The sequence below is a fragment of the Panicum virgatum genome, chromosome 9N (genome assembly GCF_016808335.1).
Source record: "Panicum virgatum strain AP13 chromosome 9N, P.virgatum_v5, whole genome shotgun sequence".
Lineage (NCBI taxonomy): Eukaryota > Viridiplantae > Streptophyta > Magnoliopsida > Poales > Poaceae > Panicum > Panicum virgatum.
In genome coordinates this window covers 80,885,777-80,907,292 of record NC_053153.1, presented here as the reverse complement: position 1 = coordinate 80,907,292, position 21,516 = coordinate 80,885,777, and the positions used below count along the sequence as shown (strand labels likewise).

The window sequence follows — 21,516 nt, the reverse complement described above, 5'->3', positions numbered from 1 at the left end:
GGCCTTTGTATCTATTAGGTGTACCAAATTGATTGAAATCGGACTATCGGTGGAAATCAATTGGACCATTAGGCCTAACCAACACCACAAGACAAACTAAGAAAGCTGGAGCAAGCAGCAAGCCTCTCACAATAATACTAAAATTTTCCGGCGTGTAATGAACAAGTCTTCTCGCATGCAAGGACAACGATGCTGATTAGTGTCTACAGTTACATGATTATACAGATATGTCTATGATTAATGTCTCCAAGAGATAATTGTCATATGCAACTTGTCAAATATTCCAAGCAATTGATGCTGGAGCTAGCTACGTCTCAACCAAGGACAACTCCGTTGAGACCTCGCTATCATGGAATCAACCTGATAATTTTCATCAGGAAAATAAGAAAAACAACGATAAGCACAGCTTAAGGGTTGCTGTCATCTCCGTCTATTCATCTCGTCCTATGATAAATATATGTGAAAGGCACCTCCCCATGCTCTTGGTTATAAGCATTTCATTCATACACTCCATTACCAACTTCCATGAAGTTGTGATTATCATAAAGAGTAAAGTGAAGTCGCAACCACAGCATATTCATTCAGGCTTATAACATGACGCAGACACGCTCCTGTAGCCAAATAATTTGTCCAAAACATACTACCAACAATCTCCAGGAATAATGTAATCACCAAATTCAGTTACAGATTAATTTTCCGAATGACTTGCACAATTCACCACTCCTTATTTGAAGAGTATACTCAACACAGTACGCTCAACACATGTCACTGATGAGTTCACCAGAGAATCAATATACCGTTCATTGTTTACCACGCAGACAAATCGCACGTGGTGTTTCGAAATCACCTATTACGCTACCGCAGTCCTACTGTTTACATGTCCACAATATTTCAGGTGCCTGGCAAAGGGGTCTCTCCAATTGACGTGTGTGCTTTACTTGGCCGGGTAACCCTGTGGGGGGTAGGAACCTTGCGGCGGGGGGTAGGAACCTTGTGGTGGGTAACCAGGCGGTGGGTAGGCACCACCCTGGGGATAACCTTGGGCAGGCGGAGGGTATGCACCACCCTGGGGGTAACCTTGAGGAGGAGGGTATGCACCACCCTGGGGGTAACCAGCTGGGGGATAACCTTGATCTGGAGGTGGATAGCTACCATAAGGCTGACCGTAGGCTGGTTGTGGTGCGTATCCGGCGGGAGGCGGGGTAGGCTGATCGATGCGTGACATTTGTTGCACTGGAGGCACTGCCATGGGCTGTGGGCCAAACTTCCCATCCCTCTTGTCCATTTCGATTTTGTGTTGTGTCTGCATTTGCATTTCAATGGCATAAGATGGAGATGTAAGGGTTTGGAGAGTGATGAGCAATAAGGAAGGTTACAAGCAAAAAAGGATGTCATTTACCTGCATACATGCGCATACCCTGCAACGAAGGGGAATACGATTATCAGAACTGGGAACACTACTATGGAGATGAACAAGGAGGGTTAAGGGAGCCTTACGTCCAGTAGACCAAATCAGACATGCAGTTAAGGATCTGGGAAGCCTCTGAAAGCTCCTCACTCCCAACAATAGCTGCAACTATAGAGAAGATGCAAGCAACTTGTTGAAGGCAGACCATGAAGCCCTGCAGTATAATGTGATATTCAGTTGAGCTGACATTGCAGGAAGCCCAGCATAGGACCTTAAATTTAAGCTGCTTTAGACAGAACAAATATAAGAGGGAAGTAGGGTTACAATGATGCAGTTGTCGCACTGAGTTGTCTGTATGTTGAATTCATCTTGCAGCAAGAAACGGGTTGACGCAACTGAATTGCCAAAGCAAAGAAACACCTGAAAAAGAAAGCGGCAAAGCGGAAGTTCAAGTTAGATCAGGTTTTACCTAGACTTCAAGGTACCGAGAAGACGGCATCAGAGGTTTCAATGTGACAAATGGGGCATCAGCATCGCCCCACAGGCCTCCAATTGTACAATGGTAGTATATTGACTAAATACCAAAAAGAAAAAAGCTAGCCGCATAAGCCTATCTCAAATTCTCAAGTATAACTGATCCTTACCAAAAAGAAAAAGCTAGCCGCATAAGCCTATCTCAATTATAACCGATCCTTTGTGATCATTCAAGCTAAATACACTGTGTTTCCCGGATACCAGTACATAAAGTACACTGAGGTTAGCTGTTAGACTACATGTGTACGTTACCATTCCATCATGGTAACGCCCGCTGGCCTCTCTTCCTATCTCTTGATATTCAATCGGATTAATGTTTCTATAAACTGAAGAGTCACAGACAAGGGACGTGAAATATGAAATTTGAATAAGTTTGAACTACTGGCATGTAATAGGAGCCATCAGTTTAAAACATCTGCATAGTAGCTATTAGACATGTCCCGGATGGAATTCAAGCATATGCAAGTCTGGTAAAAAGCATATGCAGTTTAAAGCATATACTAAGAATTACATTGACAAGAAAACATAGGGTAAAAAGCAAATTGAATAAGCCTTGTACCTCAGTTGCAAGACAAAACTCTGGGCACCGACTTTCACCACACCTTCCACTGCATGGCATATATCCAGCACAGCAGACGTATCTACATCACACAAAAGAGCAATGGGAATAAGCGATGAGCGAGATTCTAAACAAAAAGTTCCTGTGACAATCCTAACGAAACAAAATAGAGTGTATGCTACCTTGACATGTCATTATAGAGAGCCCTTTTGCGAAGCATGTATGACACGCATGGTCCACTGAACAGAAACAGGAAAATGCAGCAGATTAAATGGGTAGAAATCTTCACATTTCCAATTGCTAACTGTGTCTACCCAATGGAAACACATACAGCCTTGTTCCACATGCTAGATGAGCACTGCATGCCAGAACAGCATCATTCAAAATGGTAGACATACTAGACCCATGCAATGCTTTGGAAGTGCTGAGTGCCCAAAAAAAAAGAAGCCCTTTCATGGTTGATTGAGAATGAGCGCATAGTCTGGAACGAACTTGAAGGCAGAGAACAAGCATTTTATTGGTCAAAGACTCATCAGAAACAAAAGATGATACATGGTTTCAATGGCCTTTGCTCCAGTTCATCTGGTGAAGCTAGCAAAGGAATGTTCAGGACCCTTTCCCCAAATCCTGTTGATGACTCTAATAGTAATTGGCTTCAGGGGTTAGATAAAAGCCCGCAGCTATCCTCTTTTGGGTTTGCAGCAGATAAAAAATAGGCTATGTAAACTAGTCACAATGATAGGAATTTATAGGGACACGCAGGTGTCCCAGTGGCTGCTGCATCATCATTTTTTTTTTCTAAATGTCTTGCAGCAGCAGGCCGAACTTAAATGCACAAGGAATAATTGCGGACACGCCAAATCCCTAGTAGAGTGCCAATCTGTCAATGCACAACGCAGAATCCAGACAGAACCCTAGAAACTAAAATCCCCTAAAACCCTAACTACACTGGAAAACAGAGCAGGCAAATTTGGCCAGATCTACGAAAAGCAGGGGTCATTACACCCAAAGACCGCAGAAACGGGGATCGGGGGAGGGTCGATCGCTCACCACCACAGCGCGAGGCAGCAGTCTGCAACACCAACAAGAGCGGAAAATCCATCAGGACACGAATTCCCCTGCGGGAGACCAGATCACGCACCGGGAGAGATGCGGGAAGGGAAAAAAAAAGGAAATGAAGAGGGCGAGCAAGGCCGATTGCATACAGGGGAAGTCGGCCCTCATGGTGCCCATGATGTCGGTGTGCCAGAGGTTGCGGTAGCTCTGGCGGAGATGCATCTTCTCGAGGTTGGCCTGCGACGACGCCATCGCCGCTGCCTCCGGGGATCGCCGATCTGGGGAGGTGGGAGACCGGTAGGGCTCTGCTTTGCTTCAACTGGGGAAGGGAGGGGGCGTGGCCGCGTGGGGTTGGGTTGGGGGGGTTCGAGCCTCGGGCTTTGGAAGGGAAGGACCTGACCTGGCAGTAGGGTCAGGTCAATGGCCCCGTTTAGATTCCCAAAAATCTCGTAAAAACCAAATTTTCCATCATATCTCCATCAAATCGAAACATTAAATATAGTAAATGACCCATACATGAAGTACTAGATGTAGGTAAATAAAAAAATTAATTGCATAGTTTTGATGTACGTTGCGAGACGAATCTTTTGAGCCTAGTTAGATCATAATAGGACAATATCTACCACAAACAAATAGAAAGTGATACAGTGTGCTACAATATTTTTTCCACAGCAACTACCATGTTTTGCTACAGTGTTTTTCAGGGGACTAAACACAGCCAATGTCGCGGAGTGCCTGGAGTCGCCGCTTCGCCTCTCCTTGTTTTTATTTCTCTGAGATATTTTTATTTATTTATTTATTTATTAGACCCGGCTCCAAAGACCAAAGCGAGTGACAGGGTGGCCCAGTGGTGAGAATTGGGCTGGGCGCCGAGAGATTGGGCCGAGCCATTTCCCGGTTTTCGTTGGGCCTTGAGTAGATACGTGCCCTCCCTTTTGTAGCTCTCGTTTCTTCATTCATGCAGCAGCAAGCAAGGACAAGGAACTGAAGGAAGTGTTCCTGAAGATACTCCTAACCAAAAAAGAAAAAAAAATCAACATCAACAGCAAGGAAGAAGCAGCCGTGTGGCAGTGCAGGAGCTCCGGATGGACCGCAAGCTGAGGTCCGGCGGCGCCGCCTGCTCCTCGCCGATTCCGATCACCAATCGTTCGGTACGAGGTGCACCATAGTACTGTACTATGCGGCCTCTAGTTTCTCAGGTACGGACTGGTCCATCCATCTTCTTCCTCGATGAGGCGGCACGTTTCTTCCATGCACTTGGCACGCCAGCGGGACTAGAAAACGAGTGAGGAGGAGGTGCTGACAGGGGAACTCATTCCTTACTCGCCAAGACGCCAAGGCGAAATAAGAGGCTCCTTCGTTCCTTGCTCGAGAAGCCCTGAATATTACTACTATATTTTTTTTTCTGCCTCCGGTTCCGCTGTCACAAGTCGTCGGGAGACGAAGGGTGTGTTTAGTTCCCACAAAATTTCCAAACTTTCCAAAATTTCCATCACATCCACTATCACATCGAAACATTAAATATAGCAAATGACCCATGCATGGAGTACTAAATGTTGTTAAATAAAAAAACTAATTGCATAGTTTTGATGTACGTTGAGAGACGAATCTTTTGAGCCTAGTTAGGTCATGGTAGGACAATATTTACCACAAACAAACGAAAAGTGCTACAGTGTGCTACAGTGACCGATGCGCCTTTTTCTCCTAAGTTTTCACCCCATCTAAACACAGCCGAAGCAAAGATCTGTGATCCATTGCATGCGACCCGAGGTCGGCATCACGCGTGAGATCAGCGTGGGGCGGCCCATGGCGGCATGTGACCTAACCTGACGCGGTTGACCACCAATCGTGTAATTTCACCACCTGTTCCACTAATACTACGCGCTTGTTTAGTTGTATAATTCAAAATTCCAATTTTTTTTCCAGCACATGCATGGAGATTTAAATCTAGACGAAATAAAAAACACATTGCACAGTTTGCCTGTAAATCGCGAGACGAATCTAATGAACATAATTAGATCGTAATTAGATGCTAAATTGCTACAGTAATACTACAGTGAATAATCACTAATGACAGATTGATTAGGCTCATTAGATTCGTCTCGCGATTTACAGACTGGTTCTGTAATTAATTTTGTGATTAGTCTATGTTTAGTACTTCAAATATAAAAAAATTTCCTTTCAAAAATTTTACACCTTACAACTAAACAAGACTACTATTTTTTTTCTAGGTTCATAGCAGTCTCTACCTGATTGTTGGCGTCTACTTCTGACCCTGAGGATGTATTGCTGTCGAGATAACGAACTCTGAGAGAGAGAGAGCGGCTGGTCTGGGGGCTGGATGCCATCCATCTCGGCGGGAGGTGGTCAGGATATAGGAGCATCCCTTGTCCTTGTTTAGATGCGTAAAATGTAAGCTGTAAAGTATTATAATATTTTCATTTATATTTGGTAATTATTATTCGATCATGGATTAACTAGATTCAAAAAATTTGTCTCGCAATTTACAGACAAATTGTGTAATTAGTTATTTTATTTAGCTACATTTAATACTTCATGCATGTGTTCAAAGATTCGATGTGATGGAGAATCTTGTAAAATTTTGTAATTTTAAAGGTAATTCGGTTGGCACCGCGTCAGCGCCCACGTGGGAAGTGGTTGCGTGGAGCAAGTAGCCAGCGCCGAGAAAAAAAAAAGAAAAAAGATCTGGCTCCTTTCAAGAAAACTTGAGGAATGTGAGTAATCTATTCTGTCTGTGATGAGTGAATTGTCAACCGTGCGGTGTGATCGTGCGCTTGGTCTTTGGATTGCAGGTACACGGGCGTCGAGTGTCGACGGTGAGCTGCCGTGGAGGAGCTCGGACCGGGCGGCAGCTGTGGGTGCAAGCGGCGACGGAAGGCGGGTTTCTTGGTTTGCGCCACAAAAACAAGGAGGCGGACGGCGGTTGAAGACACCAAGTCGTGGAGGCACGAGCGTCGGCCTCGGGACTGACGGAGGCACGGGCGTCGACGGCGTCTAGGGCCTCGCTGCGGGTGAGGAGGTGACGGGCGGCGTCTAGGGCCGTCAGAAGGCCGAGGCGGGAACGGCGTCTAGGGCCACGGCGTGGAGGCGGGAATCTTCCCGCGCGTGAGGTTTTGGCGGTTTTCTCAAAACCGGCCACCTACCCGGGTTTCGCGGACCCTCCAAAATCGCGGACCGGCTCTTCGTCAACGTGGAGGCATCACAGGGAAGACTTCGGGTTGAAGAAAGAAACTCCACCATTGATTGAGGACATGTACAGGGCTGCTGCAGACCCGACCAGTCTGACCGGTCCCCTGGACCGGTCTGACCGGTCTGGCCGCAGCAGCTGGGTATAAAAATCCCCACCAGCCCGTGGCTGGTTGAGTCTCTTGAGTCTTTTGTTTTCTCTTCGTTTTTCCTTCTCCCTGCCCCTGCTCTAGGTTAGGGCCAAGGACTCCAACGCAAAGAGAGTTTAGATTATAGCTATTCTCTTCAATCTAGTGGGTGGATGATGGGCGGATGGCTCTAGCTATTGTATAGGTGAATTCCTCTGAGAATTAATGGATGAAATTTGTTTGCGATTCACTTGTGTGTGCTGAGCATCTCGTCCTCCCCTTCTCTCTTGCGTTTTGGGTTCAATTCTCCTCTTTTGATGTGTTTCTTGTTTGGAGGAGACCAACCCTTGATTTCGTGGTTTGATGAACTCTTTGGAACGATTCCTATGCATATAGCCTAGTGCCAAACCTCCTGGAATCATGGGTTCTCACGAATTGGCGATTTTGTGTTCTTGAGAAAACCCCAATCCTCTTTGATCTTTCCTCGATTTCTCTCGATCCGTGAATCTTTTGGGTGAGATCTTTTGGGGATATGTTCACGGGGTAGTTACGAAGCTTTCCTCCAAGTTTGGTTGGATTTGGACTTCGTTTGCTCGAGATTCGTGGTTTGAATGTTTGTTTGCGGGTTTTCTGGACGACACCGGCCAGACCGGTGGGAGAGACCGGTCAGACCGCTCAGTCTGGGTTTGAACTGCCCGACCGGTCAGACCGGTCCAGTGCACCGGTCAGACCGGTCTGTGTGTGTTGCGCTGCGGTTAGAAAAGTTTTTCTCGCCTTTGCTTCCGCGCTGCGACCTGAGTCTTCTGCTTCGAGATAGCTTGTCCATAGCTATTCTCGCTGACCTAGGTTCGAGGGTTTGCGGTGATTTTGGGACATAGGCCGACGTTTGAAATTTCGAAGAAATTTTGATCGGCTCACATTCACCCCCCTCTGGTCGCCAGTTTTGGTCCCTCAAAACTTCTCCCCGCCAGAAAATTAAGAAACATGGAAGTGGGATAAAAACCTGATTCGGATCCGTCGTAATCCATTAGTGTGGCTATTTTTTACACTAGTTTGCCAAACTTATCGCAACCTTCCTTCTTTATCCGGATTTGGGACTCTGATCAGTCGTAATCGCGATCCATAAAATTAAGAAGCTTCGCAACTCCTGCAGATGGTCGTAAAGAGATGAACATACACAGCAGTGGTGGAGCTAGCTCAGCAGCCCGTGAGGTGAGCAGATGATCGAGATGCATGTGAAAAGGGTGAGAGCAAGCAGAAGCGGATAAAGATGTGACACAAGGCGCACTTGCTTGCCTTGTCCTCCATTTGGCGTGTCAAACGTGAAATATCTACTCTCTGGTACGCAACAATAATTAACAACTCCATCGTCGGCCCGCGTAAGCTGCAACAAACTAAACATCGTCGGCACATGGAGCATCCAATTTGTCTGTCGTCGCGGCTCATATCCATCTACAGACAAGATCAGCACTACTCCAGCAGCAGCATGCAGGAAGCCCACGCTGCCTTAGATTTGGAGCATTTATTTTGCAACATGGCGGTCCATCATCTCGGGGGTGTTTAGTTAGTGAAAATTTTTGGATCAAAAATCACATCGATTGTTTGATCAGATGTCGGGAGGGCTTTTCGGGCACTAATTAAAAAACTAATTTCAGAACTCACTTGGAAACCACGAGATGAATCTTTTGAGGCCTTTGACCGCGTCATTAGCACATGTGGGTTACTGTAGCACTTATGTCTAATCATGCACTAATTAGGCTTAAAAGATTCGTCTCGTCATGTACATCCAAACTGTGTAATTAGTTTTATTATTTAATTATATTTAGTGCTTCATACATGTGTTTAAAGGGGAGGTGAAAATTTTTGGGAACTAAACGGCCCAAATTCAGGGCCTGTTTCCGGACCTGCTGTTTCTTGCTCTGCCGAGTGCCGACTGCCGGGCCGGGACGCGGATTTCTCAACAAGGAAACGCGTTCTAAAAGTAATGGGTTGCACCCACAAGGTAATTTCGGTCGTGGTGTAAGAAGAACACCTTCAACTCTATGGGAACGGAAAAGGCTCCCGTATTCTGACCGATGGAAAGGACGACTACTGATGCGTGAAGAAGCGAGCAACAGCGAACTGTGTGGTTTCACGAGTCACAAACTGCAATAATAGTCTCGAGGAAAATTCTAATATTGGCCTGGGTGCCATCAGCAGAACCATCGATCTTCGCTCATGGTCAGCTCTAGAGCAGCAGGAAATCTCCAAAAATAAAAACAAATGTCCTGCTCCCGCTTCCAACTTGCACCACGATGTGTTGTCAGATGTGAAACGGATCAGCGATGACGTCGTCATCAAAATCTATCTATTAGTATGTCAATACAATAGTAGTGCTAAAAATAAACCAGCACATTCTTCGAGAGGATCTAGAAATTCCCATATTGATCTAAAAAGGATAATAATTAATTTTCACCGGCCGTCGGATTTTAAGAAAATCTAACAGTCTAAAAAACTCAAAAGTCCATATCAAATATGACGATGAAAAAGACCATTGGTTGTCGATAGTAATATGACGAAACAACTAGCTATTTGCATCCATTTATATTATATAAAATAATCTTGGTATAAAAAACTAGGTTGCTAGTTCTGTTAACTTAAACCAACGAGTGAGTGTTGTACTCAGCCGAATCTTATTCTAATCCTACCTTCCGCGATTACGTACGCGCGCATTCCCGACATCAAACCTAAAATGAAGTTTCAGCAGAATACCTCCTTGACAAAGGTTTTCAGCAGAAAACATGTGCTAGTACACGCGATCACCGATGAGGTAGGTTCATGTGTATATAAGCCGCGTGGCGTAATAAACGACAAGCGTCGTGCGTCCGAATACCGGCCGTGATGTTTCCAGGCCTTTTTGCAGCAGTTGACTGCTGACACCATGCCATGCATACCCAACTAGTACGCCGGGTCAACCCATCATCAAAATTCAAAACCTGGCACTCTTTAATCCAGATCATCGCCAGGTCCGTCCTGGGGCTGAGCATTTTCGAGAATTGCTGGCATGGCAATCAGTCGGAGATGGAATCAAGAAGCAACCAAACCCTCGATGCGGGCGCGCGGCCAGGACAGACGAGCGCGTGATGATTAGCAGCAGCCAGCCCAGCAGGCACAGCACGAGCACGCACAAGGGGGCGGGCGGGTGCCTGCCGCGCGCTCCACATGGCGACCAGGCGGGAGGGATGTGAGCAAGTGCCCCTGTGGTCCGGGGCCGGCCGGCCATGCGTGCGCTTTCAATAATCCGACGACCCTTCCTCCTCAGTCCTTCCTGCAGCTCGTCGGCGCTGAATTTGACGTTTATCTGATCGAGAGTCAGCGTAGAACGTTCGGAAGCGACAGGTGGAGGAGTACGGACGTCTGGGCTGTGGACAAACGGCCTTCTAGAATTATTCCGTTTCGTACTCAACAATTCGAACGTGATTACAAGACACTCGTACGCCTTTCGATTGTATCTGCACCAGTTTGTGACACGAGCGAGAATTGAACCCGTTACGGCATAGAGTTCCGGTACGAGTTTTACCTGCACGTCTCGTGCACACTACCCCCTGCCGCAGTACAGAATTTATCATGGGCGCCGAGGCAAGTCGTAAGCAAACGCAAGCCCGTGACAAATCGCGCGCGATCCGTCCGTCCCACGAGTCCACGACCCCGGGTCCCTCGAGCGCAAGCCGCCGGGCCGGAAGCTTCTCTCTCTCCCACGCAGCCGCTGACGCAGCGGCGGCGTGGCACGCTCCGGTCGCCCACCGCGCATCCGTTGCGCTGCCGTGGCCGTGGGGCCAGCCGGTCAAACCATCGAGTCTGACCAGGCCTCCACCCTTCCCCTTCGGCCCCAACTCCCCCACCTCGCCTTCTTCTTCGCTTAAAAGCTCCGCCCCCGACCGAATCCACTCTCCTCCTCCCCAACCCGCGGCCGCCACCAAAGTTAACCACTGCGTTGATCGGCGGGCGATGGAGAAGACCAAGCTCCCGCTCCCGCTCCCGCTCCCGCTGGTGCACGGCGACCGCCTCTGGGAGCGCCCGTGGCGGTGGGCCAAGACCGCCTTCTTCATCGTCGCCATGCTCGCCTCGCTGCTCCTCGTCTGCGCGCCGCCGCTCCTCGTCGTGCTGCTCGACCTCCTCCTCCCGCCCGCGCTCCTCTCCAACTTCCTCCGCGCGCAGGCCCACTCCCCGGCCTCCTTCGCCGCCTCGCTCGCCGACCAGGCCAGGGCCTTCCGCTTCGGCTCCTCGCTCGTCGACCTCCCCGCGGTCTCCGCCGCGCGCTCCCTCCTCATCCTCTGCGCCTACACCGCATGCGGCGGCGGCGCGGCCTACATGTGGGTGGCCGTGGCCTGCAGCGTCGCCTCCCTCTGCTACGTCCTCGCCAAGGCCGTCGCCGTGTTCGGGGTCGCCGCCGCCCCCGGCCTCGGGCTGCAGGGGAAGGGCCAGCTCGTCGCCGTCGAGGCCATGTTCCTCATGTCGCTCGCGCTCGCCGCAGCGCACCTCGCCATGGCGTACCGCGCCAGCTGCCGGGAGCGCCGCCGCCTGCTCGTCTACAGAATCGACGTCGAAGCTGTGAGTGCTCTCCTTCCTTACTTCCTTCGCTCATACTGCCAATTCGTCTCGCCGTAAACTTCATCACAACATAAAAAGAAATAAAATCTTAACATTAGCACCGATCGAGCTTTGCAATTCGTGCTTATTGTTGTGGGAATGGCAAAAAAAAAAAAGCAAAGATTTTGCTGTGTAATCCATTCCAGAGCTTGCCGGGGAGTACGACCACAAGCCTTGGGCCAAAAAGCCTGTAGGATAATCCGAGTTCATTCCGCCATGGAATCTGCTTTTGCCGGCCACCGTCCCAACTGCAATACAGTTTGTGCAGTTTCCAGGACGGCCAGAACTACCTGTAGGCGCGTTCATATTCGTTGCATTTGCCTTGGCTCCCTCTACCAGTAGTCCTCCTTCCCAGGGCAGGCACAGTCAAATCCCAACCACCTTCTTAGAACTGGAGGCGAACTGCGTGAGGACACAGCCCACTATCCTAACCTGAAAAAACATCCTTTCCACGCGTTGGACGTCACAGTAGCAGGTTAGGAGCATGTCGATCAGGACAGGTCTCTAGGAGCAAGATCCCGGCGCCCTTCTAGAGATATTTCTTAAATATATGACACCATTGACTTTTTTTTCTTCATTTGACTATTCGTTTTTTCTACAAATATTTATGCAAATAGCCAAATCTTCAAGTTAGATTCAAGAGACTCTTGATAATAGACGTAAAAGTACTCATTTCATTTTATTTAACTAACTGATTAATTAAATAATATTGGTCAAAGTTGAAGGAAAAAAAATCAACGGTGTCATATAAAAAAGAACAGAGGGAGTATCTAGATAACAGCCTCCATCCGTGACCAGGGAGCTCAATTGACATCACAAGTGAGCGTTCCGTTCCGGCCTATCCATCACTGTCGTGGTAGCGCCTTGCTGGTTTGCTTTGGCGTGGCCGTCGAGGCTGGAGAGAAGCACGGAGACTTGGTCAGATTTTAGCTGTCATGGAAGTGAACTGAAAATTCGGACGTTTCAACAAAATTCTCAACACATGCATGTGGAACTCAAGGTCCTGAAGATTTTAGCTTACTAAACCCTGATTTTTTATTTGATCTATGCAGGTAAGGCTAAAGGGAGGCCAGACACCCAAGGCCCTGAAGCAATGCATGGTCTGACGACGTCTGCTCCTCGCAGCTGGGTGGAATCTGGCAGCAACCGGCAGGCTTCAGTTCAGACAACACGCAGAGCGGGCCCTGCATTCAGGTCCAGGGCTGCTCCGTGCGGTCCCAAATTTTGGTTCGAGAAGCTGTGTATAGCCCGATCCGATCCGATCTCCACACGTCCATGTAATCCCTCACTGCGCCAGCCAAAGTGAAAGCTTAGTACTTGTAGTATATAAATCTGTAAATACGTACGTCTGGAACATTTGTGCTTCGGCCTCCTGCAGCTAATGCAAACACAGGATGAGCCGTGCAGCAGATGCTTGTTGGCCTTTCGGCCTGGAATTGTGAATACTACCTGTCACGTACAGGCAGATGTGACAAATGTGCGAATTCAAATTTGGAACTTCAAATCAGATTTAAAACGCTTCGGCGGATCTTGGTACCGTGGGGGCATTTCCTGATCGAACACACCTCAATATTTATTGGTTTCAGTTTCAGAAACAAGGATGTACACCTCAATCGGTTTTCAGCTGCTGTCAAAATATATAGATGCTATCGTAGTCACGTCGCCTGCTTCTGAAAAAAATCGAAGACAAGGCTACTATTCAATAGTTGATCGGAGGGATGTGGATGTATGTGCAAGGAACAACTTCTGAACGCCCATGTGGGCCTAGCGTAAGAGATCCATATTGTGATTCGTGAACTCAGTTTGTTTTAGATGTCTGAATACAAGAACTATGGAACGAAGCATTCAGTTATTTTTTTTAGAAAAAAATAAATTCAGCAGGATTTGAATTCTGGTGGGTGAAGAACTGAAGACATACTCCCTCCATCACTACGGGAAAATCCATGTTTGCCGTGTGCTTTCTATCGGGCACACGGCAAAGAGCTACTTTGTCGTCTGCTACAACAAAAACACCCGGTTTAAAAAAACACACGGCAAATCCATACTTTGCCGTGTGCTTTTTTTGGCACACAGCAAAATCAAGCTTTGCCGTGTGCATTTTCTTTGGCACCGCAAAGTCAATAGTTTGCCGTGTGCAAAAAAAAAAACACACGGCAAATTGCCGTGTGTTTTTTTTTTGCACACGACAAAACAACAAATTTTTTTTCTCCTTTCAACTCGAAACTTTTTCTACTCCTTACATATAACTTGTGTTACTTCATATTAAAATTTGGTACACTTTTGTATTTGTTTGCTATATTAAACTAAATAATTTCATTTCAAGCAATTTTTGAATTAAGTCAAATTTGAACCCCAAATGATTCAAAGTCTATAATAAAATGAGTGAAAAAATGATATTCATTCTACTTAACCTAGTTTGAGACCATATCCATCAAATGAAAAGAAATTTCGAATATATTGTCCATGAAACACAACCACGAACGCATGTCCGATTTTTTTAAAAATTCTAAAAAAGTAAATGAAGTCTGAAAATCATGAGATTTATCATGATGTGATGGTATCACACGTGGATGCTGTGATAAAAAGTTGAGAAGATTTCGCACACTTTTATCATGATGATGTTTACAAAATCGAAACATCTCACCAGAAGTATATGTGTGATTGTATAAGAGAGTTAGTGGATGTATTTTTTGAATACAAACTTTTTTTATATGATCTCATATGCAAAAAAAAGTTTATACCAAATTCGTACAGCTTGATGAAATCTAAAACTTTGTAGTTGTCAACTTTATATCTCAGATTGTTTAATATTTTAAAATATTATTATAAGTTATCTAATTTGTAATTATAAATTTTAAAATATTCAAATGATCTCGCATGTAAATAAGTTCTATATCAAAGTTGTACAACTCAACAAAATATAAATCTTTGTAGCTGAAAACATTTTTATTTGAGATTGTTTAGTACTTCAAAAGTACATTATAAGCAATCTGATTTCAAATTTTAAAATTTTAAAAATTTCAGATGGCCTCGAATGTAAATAAGTTATATAACAAAGATGTAAAGCTCCTTGAGATTTAAAACTTTGTAGTTGAGCACTTTTTCATTTGAGTTTATTTATCTATCCAAAAATACAGTATAAGGCCATCAAAGAAAAACAATCCGCCACGTCAGCAATCCATGTCTTTGAAATGAAGCCTTCCTACTGGCTGAACTCCCCCCCATCCATGCCCACCACCAGGCACCTCCGTCCTCTCTCGCGAAGATAAGGCACGGCCGGCTCTCCTTCCTCTTCCCTCTCTCTCGCGCTCCTGGTGCTGTTCGTGGCGCTGTTTGTGTCGCTCGTCGACTTCCGGCGGCACGCCACGGAGGGGTGCGACGGCCTGGCGTACATCCCCACCATCACGCCCAGGGACGACTGTGCCGTCCGCCTCAAGCTGCGCAGCGCCGAGCTGCCGTCGTTCTAGCCAGATAGCTGGGTTGGTGGCTGGGCGCTGTCTAGCTAGCACGCCGCTGGTTGCACGAGCTCGGCTCCAGCGATGATGGCCGGCGCGCCTCCTGCATGCACGCACGTACGACAGTCGGCACGGGCCGCCCCTCTCCACGCCGCCGGCCACCTCGGGCCTGCTCCCCAGCGGCGGCGGCGGCGGCCATGCCTCCGGCCGGCACGCACAAGCGGGGGCAGTGCTGTCCGCGCCCAGACCGGCGCTGGGGTCTGGAGCTGGCGGCGGGCGCGGCTGGCCGGCGGCGACCGGGACGCAAGGCTGCGGGCTCGGCTTCGGCCGGCGAGGGCCCGCCCGGCATGGTGGGGCCCGGCGGCGGGGCACACTTTTTTTTATGTTTTCCAAAAAATTTTGCCGTGTGCTGGCACACATGGCGAACGTGCTTCGCCAGCACCCTCAATTTGTTTTGCCGTGGGTCAGACGTACACACGGCAAACTCTTTGCCGTGTGCCCGACAAAAGGCACACGGCAAAGGTTGCATTTGCCGACATCTGTTTACCGTGTGGTCTTTGCCGTGTGTTGCACAAGGCAAAGTCTTTGCCGTGGGTAAAATGGGCTTTGCCGTGTGCAACAGGCACACGGCAAACTTCTTGTCTCCTGTAGTGCATACTTGAAAGAATGTCGTTTTGGACAGCGACACGTTCTCCAAAGCTTAACTTTGACTTCTTATTTTTATAAAAATATTTATCGCAAAGTGATATATTTATACTTTTATGAAAGTATTTTTCAAGACAAATCTAATCATATGTTTTTTGTATTTTGAAACTCAACAACTTAAAAGTTATTCATGATTTATGTTTCCAATGTTTGACCAAAACTTTGTCCAAAACGACATTCTTTTCGAGTATGGAGGGAGTACAGCGACAACTTCATGTCTGTACCAAATGTTGACCTCCTACGTATATTCTTTATAATAAATATGGAAGTAATGATAAATGGTTTAGCCCTTGTTAAACCAAATTTGGAGATAGAAAGATGTGCCTCTCTCTCTCTTAAAAAAAAAGAGAAAGGTGTGCTGCTCCCGAAGCTTCATGCTGAATTTTTTTCCCACAAATTTACTCATATCTCAAGGGTTTCGTGGTTTTATCTAACGCTAGCAACTTTTGCCGCTGCGGAGATTTCAAATCGTCAGCGGGTCAAATGAAGCACCTGATGATTAACCAGAAAAATAAAGCAAGCTTCAGGATGGGTCAACAGAAGGGAGCAAATTTCCAGCAGTAGCCCAATAATCCAGACTGTTGACCAAAGAGAAAGAATGACTTTTGACTTGTTGCTTCTAGAAGACTGGAATTACGGGCTTCAGGCGCTTGCCAGTGACATCGTTTTGCGTCAGCACTTGAGAAAGACCAACAGGCCGGCCCAGGTACATCAAAATAAGAAGCCCATAACTTCCGGCTCAATACCAGTTATCCTACTAAGCCCAACAAGACCAGTGTGGCGCTAGCTTGGCCAACAAAATCATAGTAGCGCCCCTCTGAAAAAATAATAAGAAAGCATAACAATCAGAGAATAACCTCAGAAGGAAAATGAATAAGTGGATCTGGATATATCAGGAACCTTGTGAAATCATCAACTTAACGTCATACACATCAAAAGTTCTATCTATCGTCTTTGAAAGATACTCCCTCCGTTCCAAATTATAAGTCATTCCAAAAATCTTGGAGAGTCATACAATCTCAATGTTTGACCAAAATTATAGAGAGAAATATAAAAATTTATGACATCAAATAGATATACTATGAAAATATAGCTAACAAAGAATCTAATAATACTTAATTGGTATCATAAATATTATTACCTTGTTATATAAATTTGGTCAAAATTAAAAAACCGACTCTCAAAATTTTTTGAAATGACTTAATAATTTGGAACAGAGGGAGTACACCGGTTTGATGGCTTGTCTAAAACCACACGACCAATTTCTCGTCTCTTCTTCTCCGATTCCTACGCAGTCGTCATCTCCGCATCGTCGTTATCTATAGGCTATAGCTCGGAGGACATCAGAGCTCACAATCTGATACTGTAATAGGGACTAGACTAGTAGGGGAACATTGACAGTCTGAATCGCCATTAGGTGCAGTGGAGCTAGTGGTGGTTGACTTGTGATTAATAAGTAAGCTGTTCGACGATGAACAAATATCCATCAGGTCGCAAACTCGCAACGCATGCATGTCAATCTGTCGATGCAACAAATAAATTAAAGTGGCTTTAATCGCAATCATGCATGGTGGTTTGAATTGACGAGACCCGGCCGATGGCTCCAAAAATGTCCCCTTCGTACCCTTCTGATTAGCAGTAGCTAGCTAGCGCGCGGTGGAGTATGCTAGAGCATGCATCCGTCGGCAGCCCTGTAGCGGCCATGGCGAGCGGCGTGACCGACCTGTAGCTGGGGGATGCATGGGTCGGGGCGAGAGGCGCGATCGACCCTGAAGCTAGCTAAGCTGCGGCCATCGGCTGGGAGGGATGAGCCGGCCGGGCAATGGTTGGAGCTAGGCGTGTCGTCGCCAGATCCAGCCCAGCACCAGCAGCGTCCAGATAGGCTAGCTAGCTAGGGGTGTACGTATGCGGTGTAGCGCGAAAGGCGCGGTGCCGACGAGTGTCCCCCGGCCGGCCGGCGCGGGGGCGGGGCATGTGAGAGGCCGCTGTCCATCGAGCTGCCGCACCCGCACCCGCACTGTGCGTGCGTCGTCTCTCTCGGCCCCGGCCCACTCGCCTCCATCCGATAGATGGCGACGCCGGCCGGGCTAGCTTGCTGCGCGTGCCTAGCTTGCATTGTCGATCCTAACATGCGTGGGCGTGTGGTGGTCCGCACACGCAGCGTGCCTGCGCATCCACTGCCTAGCTAGTTGTGCCTACTCGATCAATTTAATTATTACTGTGCTAGCTAGTAGAGTAGTACTTATGGGTTCTTGCATTGCATGCATGATGCATCAACAGTTCGTCTCATCGTACGTACTGTACGTGCTGTCTATAAACATGATATTGATTAGCACACACACCAGCACGTCGAGACAAACAAAGAAAAACAGTTACTCCATCTGTTCTCAAGTGTAAAGCATTTTGCTTTGTCTTAAGTCAAAGTAGTCTATGTTTGATCAAATTTATAGAGATGAATATTAGCATATAACACATAAAAATAAGTAAATTGTAAAAAATAAATTTTATAATCTTACTATTACTAATTGGAGGCTCCTTTAGAGCCTCCACATGAAGCCACCTAGGATTCTAGGTGGACACTCAAAAAAATAGAGAAATCCTATAAATTCTCACAAACATTAGAAACATCCAGTCATCAATATCCAACAACTCTAATTATAATAACCATAGGATCTGTATCTTTCCTAACAAATTACCCACCTCTGCCATTATAAAAATAGACTAAAGTAACCCCAACTGTACTCATAATTACCCCCTAAACATGTATCTAAATTACCCACCTCTGCCATTATAAAAAAACTAAAGTAACCCTCTAATCTTTGTATAAATTACCCACCTATGCCATTATAAAATAATACAAATATCCCCTAAAATTGCATATAAATTATCTAATTATGCCATTATTATTAAAAATTAAATTACTCATAATCTAAATCTAAATTATATAATTATAATAATATATTAAAATGCATCAATATAAAAATTTAAATTACTATTTCCATCATTATTAATATATTATTTATATAAAAATATTACCTCCAACATATGTCACCATATATTCATGTATGATGGAATAGATAAGAATATCAATTCACAAACAAATAGTTCAACTAAACATATATTGAATACATATTGAGGCATGATGCAAAATGAAATCTATCGCAACCAGATAATGATAAATATATATATATATATATATATATATATATATATATATATATATATATATATATATATATATATATATATATATATATATATATATTAGAGTATGTGTTCGAATATTTAATAGATGAAAAGAGGGTGAGATAGATAATTATAATTATTAATCTTATTCTTATATTAATTCTAATTAGCCCGTGCGGGAGCACAAGTTGATAGACTAGTATATCTAATTGTTCTCATTTAACATTATAAATTTGGTTAAATTTGAAACCGTTTGACTTAGAACATATCAAAATGGCTTAAGTTTTAGATTGGAGGGAGTAGTTTACAATTACAGTTGGCATGCAGCAGCTTCCAAAGAAAACTAACTGCGTCAGCATGCAGGAAAGTAGCAGACTAGCAGTAAAGCCCTGCCCTGGGGATCGTCCCTCCCGTCGGTGCCGACGTGGATACAATTGCTCGAAGCCTTCAACTTTACAAAAGGGGATGTACGTATTGTCCCTCGTGAGGTCGACCTGTAAATGGAATTGAACCACAGTCCACAGAAGTTGACAGAGAAACACTCGATCCGAAGGACAAGGATCTGCTGCATTGCATTTGCATGCTGCGGCCGGGGCACTGTAGCAACAAGAACGCCGCGCGCGCACGTGCGTGCGAGCCGTCGGCCATACGTGCGTGTCGGGAGAACACAGCACGAGCCAATTGATTGATTGGCTTGTTGGATTCTTGCTGGGTGATGATACTCGAGCTAGTGCAAGCGAGCCATCTAGGCATCTTAGCTTGTAGTACAGCATGCATGGGCTACTCCGCTACTGCTACAAGCTAGCTAGATACTAGGGTGCTGTATGTGGGTGATCAGCTTATTGCTGACTTGCGCGGCCGGCGCAGGTGAGCGGAGGTCGTCGCGGCCGGGCGTCAAGCAGCGGCCGGCGGTCCGCGCACTCCGCCTTTGAGGATTCGCGCAGACATTTCAGCCGAAACTGCCGCCAGTTGCAGGCCGCCGGATCAACTCCCGGCCGGGCCGGCGAGTCAAGGTCCGCGACTTAGCTTGTTGGACGAATAATCCGTTGCGGATTCCTCACCAACCGGCAACCAGGCCAGGCCATCCATCAGGCCAGCTGGCGTGAGCGATCCAGAGGACGTCGGCGGCGGCGGCGGCGGCGAAACGCGCGACTCCGGCGCGCGCTCCGGTTGCCGTCGCGGGCCCCGCCCCGATCGACTTATTACGGCCGGGGGCGTCGTCGTAAGTTAACCGGCAAGACGGAGGGACAATCATGCGGGCGTCGTTTCGATCGTTGCGTGACGATTAACCCGGCCGGCCCGCCTCCATACCGGCCGGCAGGCCTCCGTCATCCACCACCGATATTTCGCTCACTAGCTGCAGCCTGCAGGTCGATCGATCGATCGAAGCGGAGACCGATGCCTTTGCTTTGCTCCCAACGTCGCTCCCGTCTTGTAACTGGAAAAGAACAATGATTAAGGGGCGGCCGGGCGGGGGACTAAGCTTTAATTTCAAGCTGCTGCTGCTGCTGCTGCATATTTTTAACGCGAGCTAGACTTAGGGTGTGTTTAGATCATTTTGTATTTTGCATTTTTGCGTTTTTAGAAGAGAATCTTTAATATTTGAAGTATTAAATGTAGACTAATCACAAAACTAATTACAGATCTCGTCTGTAAACTACGAGATGAATTTAATGAGCCTAACTAATTCATCATTAGAGCATGTTCACTGTATCAATTTAGTGTCTAATCACATCATAATTAGGCTCATTAGATTCGTCTCGCGATTTACAGTCCATTTGTGTAATGCGATTTATTTTTTAACTACATTTAGTATACCATACAAGCGATTTATAAAAATTTTGTATTTTGCATTTTGTGATCTAAACAAGGCTTTAGACTGCCCTGTTTGGAGGAGCTAAAGTTCAATACTGAATTTAAGCGTATATTAGCACTCATGCATGCGCATGCTACAATTTTTCAGTCTTAGCTAAAGTTTATCCTAGCACTTTTGTTAATTTAGTGCCAAAGTTTAGCACTTTCACCATTAGCACTTAACGGAACCTCCTCATAGCGATCCTCATACAAGTTCTACCATCAATCACGCGAGCTCTGGCAGCCAATTACATCCATGATCTCCATGAGTCTTGTAGCTCAATTCTGATATACTTTTCCATGACTGTCGACATGAACTGAAAAGACTTCAATTCAGATGGCTACCTGTATGCCGCGGTCCTCAGTCCTCTGCATGCCTAGCCTACTCCTCGTCGCACTTACAGTTCTCGAGGGCCCACAAGGCAGAGGGGCCATGGGAATAAGATCGACATAACATACGGGACACGTGATGCATGCATATATATGATCGAACGCGACTGCAGAGCTCATTTGCATGACTCATCTGTTCAACTAACTGTGTGCATACAGCAAGCAGATCCCATGAATGGCATTCCACAGACCAAATAATTAAACACCAGTTTTTCACAAAAAAAAAATTAAACACCGCATGCAATAATGCATCCAGTTCAAAGCATGCAAGCAAAGATTCCACACACGGTATATATATTCTGGCTACTATTATCTTCAAGGATTATTCCTTGCCTATTTGCCTCATGAACCTTGTCGTCGCAAACTGATTATTCCGATCCGTCGCCTTACTCCTTCTTGCCATGT

The 21,516-nt window shown here is 46.2% G+C and overlaps 2 protein-coding genes across 3 annotated transcripts; one reads left to right on the top strand and one right to left on the bottom strand.

Moving 5' to 3' along the window:
- Window positions 1-555: 555 nt before the first annotated feature.
- LOC120692677 (synapsin-1-like) lies at window positions 556-3,929 on the bottom strand. 2 transcript variants are annotated; one of them, XM_039976052.1, is made up of 9 exons: window positions 3,707-3,929; window positions 3,552-3,573; window positions 2,684-2,740; window positions 2,502-2,583; window positions 1,733-1,828; window positions 1,498-1,622; window positions 1,400-1,418; window positions 1,114-1,303; window positions 613-1,077 (listed from the first exon to the last, which is right to left on the bottom strand). In XM_039976052.1, the coding sequence occupies exons 1-9, from the start codon at window positions 3,807-3,809 to the stop codon at window positions 935-937; spliced, it is 837 nt and encodes a 278-aa protein (XP_039831986.1). In that variant the 5' UTR covers window positions 3,810-3,929; the 3' UTR covers window positions 613-934. The 2 variants fall into 2 exon arrangements, with proteins under 2 accessions (XP_039831985.1, XP_039831986.1); XM_039976051.1 differs by having other exon boundaries at window positions 556-1,303.
- A 6,887-nt stretch (window positions 3,930-10,816) lies between these two features.
- On the top strand, window positions 10,817-13,028 carry LOC120692457. The gene is made up of 2 exons (XM_039975763.1): window positions 10,817-11,482; window positions 12,574-13,028. The coding sequence occupies exons 1-2, from the start codon at window positions 10,880-10,882 to the stop codon at window positions 12,625-12,627; spliced, it is 657 nt and encodes a 218-aa protein (XP_039831697.1). The 5' UTR covers window positions 10,817-10,879; the 3' UTR covers window positions 12,628-13,028.
- The last annotated feature ends 8,488 nt before the right edge of the window (window positions 13,029-21,516 follow it).

Coding starts and splice junctions, on each gene's coding strand:
- LOC120692457 (XM_039975763.1), top strand. CDS start 10,880: ATGGAGAAGACCAAGCTCCCGCTCCCGCTCCCGCTCCCGCTGGTGCAC. Junction 11,483..12,573: donor ACAGAATCGACGTCGAAGCT/GTGAGTGCTCTC, acceptor TGATCTATGCAG/GTAAGGCTAAAGGGAGGCCA.
- LOC120692677 (XM_039976051.1), bottom strand. CDS start 3,809: ATGGCGTCGTCGCAGGCCAACCTCGAGAAGATGCATCTCCGCCAGAGC. Junction 3,574..3,706: donor CATGAGGGCCGACTTCCCCT/GTATGCAATCGG, acceptor TTGGTGTTGCAG/ACTGCTGCCTCGCGCTGTGG. Junction 1,829..2,501: donor AGTTTTGTCTTGCAACTGAG/GTACAAGGCTTA, acceptor TTTCTTTTTCAG/GTGTTTCTTTGCTTTGGCAA.